Genomic DNA, 10250 nt, shown 5'->3' on the forward strand with positions numbered 1-10250 from the left:
GGCCAGGATTGCTCGTGGTAAGATCCTGGATCTGGCCAGGCTGACTGCACAGGATCACGATGCCGTTATCTTCCCTGGTGGCTTTGGTGCAGCCAAGAACTTGTGAGTGCTGAAGCTGGGCTGTTTTCTCTGTGATTCACCAGTGCCTGGATGACGCTCACACCTCGCATCCTTAAAGCACTCCATCCCATTCTCGCAGTTCCTTCACCTCCGACGATGACACTCTCCAAAATGGCACTGCTGATATGTCTTCCACTGTGGTTGACAGGGCCTTCAACCATGTCCGGTCCATCCTCCGGGCCATTGCTCTCACCCCCTCCCCTCTCTCCCAGAACCAGGATAGGGTCCACCTTGTCCTCACTTTTCACCCCATCAGCTTCCGCATTCAAAGGATCATCCTTCTCCATTTCTGCCAACTCCAGCATGATGCCACCACTCAACACATCTTCCCCTCATTCCCCCTGTCAGCATTCCTCCGGCACACCCTGATCCACACCCCCATCACACCCAACACCTCACCCCCTGCCCACAGCACCTTCCCATTGCAATCGTAGAAGGTGCAACACCTGCCCCGTTACCTCCTCCCTGCTCACTGTCTCAGGTCCTAATCACCCCTATCAGGTGAAGCACTGCTTCACCTGCACCTCCTTCACCCTGGTCTATTGCATTCGCTGCTCCCAATGTGGTCTACTCTACATCAGAAAGACCAAACGCAGACTGGGTGACCACTTTGCTGAACACCTTCAGTCCGTCCGCAAGCAGGACCCAGACCTTCCGGTCGCTTGGTGCTTCAACACCATCCTGCATTCCTGTCCACATGTCCGTCCTTGGCCTTTTGCAATGTTCCAGCGAGCCCCAATGCAAACTGGAGCAACAGCACCTCATCTTCCGATTGGGCACTTCCGGATTGAACATTGAATTCAACAACTTCAAAGCCTGAACTCTCCCCTCCACCTTCACCTCATTTCCATTTATTTTTATTTATTTTTGTTTTTTCAAATTTTGATTCCTTCCATCATTTCATTGTCCACATGATTAAAGTCTCGCTCTCCATCTTGTTCCCCCTCAGCGCCACCTCACTCGGGCCAACTGACAGCGTGGCTTTGTGAGTGGAAAATCATGTCTCACAAATTTGATTGAGTTTTTTGAAGGGGTAACCAAAAAGGTAGATGAGGTTGTCCACATGGACTTTAGCAAGGTCTTTGACAAGGTACCGCATGGTAGCTTGTTGCATAAGGTTAAATCTCACGGGATCCAGGGTGAGGTAGCTAAATGGATACAAAATTGGCTTCTTGCCAGAAGCCAGAGAATGGTTGCAGAGGATTGTTTTTCAAACTGGAGGCCTGTGACCAGCGGTGTGCCCCAGGAATCAGTGCTGGGTCCATTGTTATTTATCATTTATATTGATGATTTGGATGAAAATGTAGGAGACATGGTTAGTAAGTTTGCAGGTGATACCAGGATTGGTGGCATAATGGACAATGAAGAAAGTTATCTCCAATTGCAACGGGATCTTGATCAATTGGGCCAGTGGGCTGACGAATGGCAGATGGAGTTTAATTTAGATAAATGCGAGGTGATGCATTTTGGTAGATTGAACCAGGGCAGGACTTACTCAGTTAATGGTAGGGCGTTGGGGAGAGTTACAGAACAAAGAGATCTCGGGGTATCTGTTCATAGCTCCTTGAAAGTGGAGTAACAAAGAACAATACAGCACAGGACAGGCCCTTCGGCCCTCCAAGCCTGCACCGATCATGCGTTCCTAACTAGACCATCCGTTTGTATTCCTCTATTCCCAGTCTGTTCATGTGGCTATCTAGATAAGTCTTAAATGATCCTAGTGTGTCTGCCTCAACCACCTTGCTTGGTCTTGCATTCCAGGCCCCACCACCCTCTGTATAAAATACGTCCCCCGCATATCTGTATTGAACCTTGCCCCCCTTACCTTGAACTTGTGACCCCTTGTGTTTGTCATTTCTGACCTGGGGAAAAGCTTCCAACTGTTCATCCTATCTATGCCCTTCATAATTTTATAAACTTCTATTAGGTCGCCCCTCAACCTCCGTCTTTCCAGGGAGAACAACCCTAGTTTACTCAATCTCTCCTCATGGCTAATATCCTCCATACCAGGCAACATCCTGGTAAACCTTTTCTGCACTCTCTCCAAAGCCTCCACGTCCTTCTGGTAGTGTGGCGACCAGAACTGGACGCAGTATTCCAAATGTGGCCTAACCAACGTTCTATATAACTGCAACATCATATGCCAACTTTTATACTCTATGCCCCGTCCAATAAAGGCAAGCATGCCATATGCCTTCTTCACCACCTTTTCCACCTGTGCTGCCACCTTTAAGGATCTGTGGACTTGCACACCCAGATCCCTCGGTGTGTCTATACTCCTGATGGTTCTGCCATTTATTGTATAGCTCCCCCCTGCAGGTTGACAGAGTGGTGAAGAAGGCATTCGGCATGCTTGGTTTCATCGGTCAGAACATTGAATACAGAGTTGGGATGTCTTGTTGAAGTTGTACAAGACATTGGTACAGCCACACTTGGAATACTGTGTACAGTTCTGGTCATCCTATTATAGAAAGGATATTATTAAACGAGAAAGAGTGCAGAAAAGGTTTACTAGGATGCTACCGAGACTTGATGGATTGAGTTATAAGGAGAGGCTGGATAGACTGGGACTTTTTTCACCGGCGCGTAGAAGGCTGAGGGGTGACCTTATAGAGGTCTATAAAATAATGAGAATCAATCTCTTTTCCCAAGGGGAGTCTAAAACGAGAGGGCATAGGTTTAAGGTGAGAGGGGAGAGATACAAAAGTGTCCAGAGGGGCAATTTTCTCACACAGAGGGTGGTGAATGTCTGGAACAAGCTGCCAGAGGTAGTAGTAGAAGTGGGTACAATGTTGTCTTCTAAAAAGCATTTAGACAGTTACATGGGTACGATGGGTATAGAGGGATATGGGCCAAATACGGGCAATTGGTATTAGCTTAGGGAATTTTTTTAAAAAAGGGCGGCATGGACAAGTTGGGCCGAAGGGCCTGTTTCCATGCTGTAAAGCTCTATGACTATCTATGCCACATTGCTCAGCTTGATACTCTGCTTACCCTTTGTACTGCCATGAATGGCTGCTATCGGCACTATTCTCAGCCTTGATCACCACCATTTCAATTCCCTTTGTCTTTTCGTCTATGACATCTTTGATAATTTCCCCCACCCCCAAACCCTCTGTCTCACCTTAAAAGTATAACAGAGGCAAAAGTTAAGAAAGCCCACCAACACTTCTACTTTCTCAGAAGTCTAAGAAAGTCAGCTACGACTCTTACCAATTTTTACAGATGCACCATAGAAAGCATTCTTTCTGGTTGTATCACAGCTTGGTATGGGGCTCCTGCTCTGCCCAAGACCGCAAGGAACTACAAAAGGTCGTGAATGTAGCTCAATCCATCACGCAAACCAACCTCCCATCCATTGACTCTGTCCACACTTCCCGCTGCCTCGGGAAAGCAGCCAGCATAATTAAGGACCCCACGCACCCCGGACATTCTCTCTTCCACCTTCTTCCTTCGGGAAAAAAATACAAAAGTCTGAGGTCACGTACCAACCGACTCAAGAACAGCCTCTTTCCTGCTGCTGTCAGACTTTCGAATGGACTTGCCTTGCATTAAGTTGATCTTTCTCTACACCCTTTCTTTACATTTAAGCAAGTCCGTGCATTCCCCAACTGGAACCCATGGATGAACAGGGATATCCACTGCTTGCTGAAGTCCAAATCTGAGGCGTTCAAGTCAGGCGACACTGACCTATCTAAGAAAGCCAGATACGATCCAAGGAGATCAAACAAAGATGCCAAAAGACAGTATCGGACCAAGCTAGAGTCCCTCCCTGATCGCACCCTCCCTGATGAGCTCAATGCATTCTAAGCCCATTTTGAGCAAGAGGTCAGTGAGAGCATGCCCTCCACTCTGGAAGCCCTGGCTGAACCTGTATCTGGGGTCACCATTGCAAATGTCAGACCAGCCTTTTCAAAGATCAGCCCACAGAAAGCAGCTGGCCCGGATGTGGTACCCGGACGTGCACTCAAATCCTGGGCGGATCAGCTGGCGGGGGTATTCACAGACATCTTTAACCTCTCTTTACAACAATCTGAGCTCCCTATCTGCTTCAAGAAAATGACCACCATCCTGGTACCTAAGAAAAACTAAGCAGCGTGCCTCAATGACTTTGGCCGGTGGCTCTGACTTCCATCATTATGAAGTGCTTCGAAAGGTTAGTCATGGCACGAATCAATTCCAGTCTCCTGGACTACCTGGATCCACTACAGTTTGCCTACCGCCACAACAGGTCCACAGCAGACGCCATCTCCCTGGCCCTGCACTCAAACCTGGAACACTTAGATAACAAGGACACCTCTGTCAGACTCCTATTTATTGACTACAGCTCAGCCTTCAACACCATTATTCCCTCGAAACTCATCTCCAAACTCCATGGCCTGGTCCTCGGCTCCTCTCTCTATGACTGGATCTTGGACTTCCTAACTCATAGACCACAATCTGTAAGGATAGGCAACAACATCTCCACGATCATCCTCAACACTGGTGCCCCATAAGGCTGTGTTCTCGACCCCCTACTATACTCCTTATACACCAATGACTGTGTGGCCAAATTCCCCTCCAATTCGATTTTCAAGTTTGCTGACGACACCACCGTGGTGGGTCGGATCTCAAACAATGATGAGACAGAGTACAGGAATGAGATAGAGAATCGGGTGAACTGGTGCGGCAACAATAATCTCTCCCTCAATGTCAACAAAACGAAGGAGATTGTCATCGACTTCAGGAAGTGTAAAGGAGAACATGCCCCTGTCTACATCAATGGGGACGAAGTAGAAAGGGTTGAGAGCATCAAGTTTTTAGGTGTCCAGATCACCAACAATCTGTCCTGGTCCCCCCCATGCCGACACTATAGTTAAGAATTCCCACCAACGCCACTACTTTCTCAGAAGATTTAAAAAATTTGGCATGTCAGCTACCACTCACCAACTTTTACAGGTGCACCATAGAAAGCATTCTTGGTATGGCTCCTGCTCTGCCCAAGACCGCAAGGAACTACAAAAGGTCGTGAATGTAGCCCAATCCATCACGCGAACCCGTCTGCCGTCCAGTGACTCTGTCCACGCTTCCTGCTGCCTCAGCAAAGCAGCCAGCATAATTAAGGACCACACGCACCCTGGACATTCTCTCTCCCACCTTCTTCCTTCGGGAAAAAAATACAAAAGTCTGAGGTCACATACCAACCGACTAAAGAACAGCTTCTTCCCTGCTGCTGTCAGACTTTTGAATGGACCTACCTCGCATTAAGTTGATCTTTCTCTGCACCCTAGTTATGACTGTAACACTACATTCTGCACTCTCTCGTTTCCTTCTCTACGAACGGTATGCTTTGTATAGCACACAAGAAACAATACTTTTCACTGTATGCTCATACATGTGACAATAAATCAAATGAAATCTATTTTCTTTGGCTTCAGCTCTGACGAAGCATCATCCACACTTAACGTTAGCTTATTCTCGCTCCACACATTAAACTCGAGTAGATTTCTTCTCAAGTGCCTGCTCATAATGAAACTGAGTGACTCCCCACTAACCACCACACTGCACTGTCAGAGGGTCAGTACTGAGGGAGTGCTGCACTGTCAGAGGGTCAGTACTGAGGGAGTGCTGCACTGTCAGAGGGTCAGTACTGAGGGAGTGCCGCACTGTCAGAGGGTCAGTACTGAGGGAGTGCCGCACTGTCAGAGGGTCAGTACTGAGGGAGTGCTGCACTGTCAGAGGGTCAGTACTGAGGGAGTGCCGCACTGTTAGAGGGTCAGTACTGAGGGAGTGCCGCACTGTCAGAGGGTCAGTACTGACGGAGTGCCGCACTGTCAGAGGGTCAGTACTGAGGGAGTGCCGCACTGTCAGAGGGTCAGTACAGAGGGAGTGCGGCACTGTCAGAGGGTCAGTACTGAGGGAGCGGCTCACTGTCAGAGGGTCAGTACTCAGGGAGTGCCGCACTGTCAGAGGGTCAGTACTGAGGGAGCGCCGCACTGTCAGAGGGTCAGTACTGAGGGAGTGCCGCACTGTCAGAGGGTCAGTACTCAGGGAGTGCCGCACTGTCAGAGGGTCAGTACTGTGGGAGTGCCATACTATCAGAGGGTCAGTACTGAGGAAAGGGGTGTTGAACCAGTGTTGGCTTCATTGCGATGGTTACAATATATAGCACAATGGTGGCTGTGATCTGGTCAGTTATTGCTGCTGTGTGGAGCCATGTTAGATTGTCTCTCTATTTAGGAAACGTGAGTGTAAGCTCTGTCTGTCTCACCTCTAGATCAACCTTTGCCATGGACGGTAAGGATTGCCAAGTAATTCCTGACATTGAGCGTGTCATCACCGAGTTCCACAAGGCAAAGAAACCCATTGGGTAAGGAATGCAGCCGGCACATCAAGGGAGTGGTTACTGGCTATTTTACTGAGTGACGGTGTGTGGGAGCTGGATTAACATCAGTAGAGATACAGTCAGTAACACAGGGTGCTGGGGAAGACGGGTTACTGAGTGACAGTGTAAGGGAGCTGGATTAACATCAGGACAGATACAGTCAGTAACACAGGGTGCTGGGGGAGAGGGATTACTGAGTGACAGTGTGAGGGAGCTGGATTAACATCAGTACAGATACAGTCAGTAACACAGGGTGCTGGGGGGAGAGGGGTTACTGAGTGACAGCGTGAGGGAGCTGGGTTAACATCAGTACAGATACAGTCAGTAACACGGTGCTGGGGAAGAGGGGTTACTGAGTGACTGTGTGAGGGAGCTGGATTAACATCAGTAGGGATACAGTCAGTAACACAGGGTGCTGGGGAAGAGGGGTTACTGAGTGACAGTGTGAGGGAGCTGGGTTAACATCAGTACAGATACAGTCAGTAACACAGGGCGCTGGGGGAGTGGGATTACTGAGTGACTGTGTGAGGGAGCTGGGTTAACATCAGTACAGATACAGTCAGTAACACAGGGTGCTGAGGGAGAGGGGTTACTGAGTGACAGTGTGAGGGAGCTGGGTTAACATCAGTACAGATACAGTCAGTAACACAGGGCGCTGGGGGAGTGGGATTACTGAGTGACTGTGAGGGAGCTGGGTTAACATCAGTACAGATACAGTCAGTAACACGGTGCTGAGGGAGAGGGGTTACTGAGTGACAGTGTGAGGGAGCTGGGTTAACATCAGTACAGATACAGTCAGCAACACAGGGCGCTGGGGGAGTGGGGTTACTGAGTGACAGTGTGAGGGAGCTGGGTTAACATCAGTACAGATACAGTCAGTAACACAGGGTGCTGGGGGGAGAGGGGTTACTGAGTGACAGTGTGAGGGAGCTGGGTTAACATCAGTACAGATACAGTCAGTAACACAGGGTGCTGAGGGAGAGGGGTTACTGAGTGACAGTGTGAGGGAGCTGGGTTAACATCAGTACAGATACAGTCAGTAACACAGGGTGCTGAGGGAGAGGGGTTACTGAGTGACAGTGTGAGGGAGCTGGGTTAACGCTCTTTTATGTTCTGTCAGGCGCCCTTCGCGCAGGTTAAAATTGCAGTCCATGAAATGTCACTGGAATGTGAGTGGATGAATCATTGTCCCAGTTTGAATTGGAGCTTTGACCTTTGCTCCCACCTAGAACACAGCTGCCCTCTGACCTCTGTGATGTTTTTTGCAGGTTATGCTGCATTGCCCCTGTCCTTGCTGCCAAAGTCCTTCCTGGAGTAGAGGTGACGGTTGGCCATGAGGATGATGATGATGGGAAATGGCCGTATGCTGGAACGGCCGCAGCTATTGTCGCAATGGGTGGAAAGCACGTGGTCAGCGAGGTCGATATATCCTTTACAGCTGTCTCCGTCTGCCAGTGAAAACAGAGCAGAGCTTAATGATTCTATGATTAACGGGGGATCGCTGGGCTGGATAACTGCCAGCCCCACACCAGGGGCCGGGGTCACCGCGTCAGGGGCTGGGGGTCTTCGTGCAGTGGGCTGGGGGTCTCAGTGCTGGGAGTCTCGGTGCTGGGGGTCTCGGTGCCGGGGGCTGGGGGTCTCATCGTCGGGTGCTGGGGTCTCGGCACCAGGGGCTGGGGGTCTCCATGACGGGGGCTGGGGGTCTCCATGACGGGGGCTGGGGGTCTCCCCGCTGGGGACTGGGGGTCTTCCCGCAGGGGACTGGGGGTCTTCCCGCCGGGGACTGGGGGTCTTGGCGCTGGGTGTCTCCGCGCTGGGGCTGGGTGTCTCCGTGACGGGGGTGGGGATCTCTTTGCTGGGGGTCTCGGGGCTGGGAGGTCTCGGCGCTGGGGACGGGCAGGGTCCCTGCGCCGGGGGCTGGGGGTCTCCGTGCCAGGGTCTAAGAGTCTCCGCCGGGAACTGGGGGTCTCCGCGCCAGGGGCCGGGTGTCTCAGTGCTGGGGTCTCCAGGCTTTGTATCCGGTTGCTCTATGGTGCTGTTGTCCCAGTGTTTGGTCGATTGGTTTCTTTAACGCCATTTCACTGTGCTTTAGTGGACCCTGAGAATAAAATTGTTACGACTCCGGCCTTTATGTGTGAAACCAAACTTCATCACATCTTTGATGGGATTGGAGCGATGGTGGAGCGAGTACTCAAACTCACGAAGAAATGAGGCTGCTGAGAAAATGGCCAACAGTAGACCAGGGATTTGTGTGTTATTGTGTGTGGAATGAGCTGGTATCAGAGTGTGACTGAGCAAGCGTGCAATTGTGTCAGGGTGTGTGCATGTTTGGCAAGCTTGTTTGCGAGTCTGGGTGTGCATGGGTGTCTGGGCATGGGTGTCTGGGTGTGCCTGCGTGTGTGGGCATGTCTGTGTGTCTGGGCGTGTGTCTGTGCCTGGGCGTGTCTGTTTCTGGGCATGTGTGTGTCTGGGCTTATGTGCGTGTTTCTATGTCTGGCCGTGTGTGTGTCTGGCCGTGTCTGTGTGTCTGGCCGTGTGTGCATGTCTGTGTGTCGGGGTGTGTGTGCGTGTTGGTGTGTGTCTGGCTGTGTGTGTTTGTCTGGGTGCGTGTGTGTGACAGTATTGCCATTAAACCACAATGATTGGCCAGCTGGTAGGTCACTCAGATCCCTGTGTGATCTTCGCAGATTGCTTTGTGAATTATGCTGTGTTAATTATCCGAGATCAGGTTAAAACATTAATCTGTTGTTTGTAGAATTAAGTGAATGTTTGAATTCTTAGTTGTGATTTTGCAACGATTAAATGTTATGATCATGCTGCTTTGACTGGTACACACTTTTAACATTGGCCATATTGTCCTCAGAGCCCAGCGCCCCCCCCTCTGAAAATCTGTGAGGGCGAGGGAGGTGTGGGGTGTGAGGGAGATGTGGGGTGTGAGGGAGGTATGGCGTGTGAGGGAGGGGGATGTGAGGGTTGGGGCCATGACAATGCCAGGGGCCTGGGTTCGATTCCGACTTGGGTCACTGTCTGTGTGGAGTTTGCACGTTCTCCCCATGTCTGCATGGGTTTCCTTCGGGTGCTCCGGTTTCCTGCCATAGTCCAAAGATGTGCGGGTTAGGTGGATTAGAAACATAGAAACTAGAAGCAGGAGTAAGCCATCGGCCCTTTGAACCTGCTCCATTTTGATCATTGCTGATCATCAAATTCAATATCCTGATCCCCCCTTTTCCCCATATCCTTTGATCCTTTTAGCCCTCAAGAGCTATATCTAATTTCTTCTTGAAATCAAATGTTTTGACCACGATAATCCCCCCCGCACCCTCCATGGGTGAGGTGATTAATTGGGCGAGGGCCAATTACATCCAAATTAGACCGGAATGTGGATTGGGAGCAGCCATTCGAGGGCAAATCCATGTCTGGCATGTGGGAGGCTGTTAAAGGCCAATTGATTGAAGTGCAGGACAGGCATGTTCCCGCAAAAATGAAGGATAGAAACGGTAGGATTCGCGAACCATTACAACCAAGCCAGGATATTAACCCTGGTTCAATGGAGAGTGCAGGAGGGCATGCCAGGAGCAGCACCAGACACACCTAAAAATGAGGCGTCAACCTGGTGAAGCTACCAAACAGGACTACTTGCATGCCAAACATCAAAAACAGTAAGTGATAGACAGAGCTAAGCGATCCCACAACCAACGGATCAGATCTAAGCTCTGCAGTCCTTCCACATCCAGTCGTGAATGGTGGTGGACAATTAAACAACTCA

General features: G+C 50.2%; 1 protein-coding gene across 1 annotated transcript; it reads left to right on the forward strand.

The window, feature by feature from the left end:
• Nucleotides 1-6: 6 nt before the first annotated feature.
• On the forward strand, nt 7-9302 carry LOC144489315 (ES1 protein homolog, mitochondrial-like). The gene is made up of 4 exons (XM_078207199.1): nt 7-102; nt 6377-6469; nt 7753-7909; nt 8567-9302. Exons 2-4 carry the CDS (start codon nt 6390-6392, stop codon nt 8693-8695), a joined length of 366 nt encoding a protein of 121 aa, XP_078063325.1. The 5' UTR covers nt 7-102; nt 6377-6389; the 3' UTR covers nt 8696-9302.
• Nucleotides 9303-10250: the final 948 nt, after the last annotated feature.

Source organism: Mustelus asterias, unplaced genomic scaffold (assembly GCF_964213995.1).
Source record: "Mustelus asterias unplaced genomic scaffold, sMusAst1.hap1.1 HAP1_SCAFFOLD_2129, whole genome shotgun sequence".
NCBI lineage: Eukaryota > Metazoa > Chordata > Chondrichthyes > Carcharhiniformes > Triakidae > Mustelus > Mustelus asterias.

Excerpts from the sequence above, each read along its gene's own strand:
- LOC144489315 (XM_078207199.1), top strand. The coding sequence starts at position 6,390 with ATGGACGGTAAGGATTGCCAAGTAATTCCTGACATTGAGCGTGTCATC. Across the intron at positions 6,470-7,752 it reads AAGGCAAAGAAACCCATTGG|GTTATGCTGCATTGCCCCTG; the intron begins GTAAGGAATGCA and ends TGTTTTTTGCAG. Across the intron at positions 7,910-8,566 it reads ACGTGGTCAGCGAGGTCGAT|TGTGCTTTAGTGGACCCTGA; the intron begins ATATCCTTTACA and ends ACGCCATTTCAC.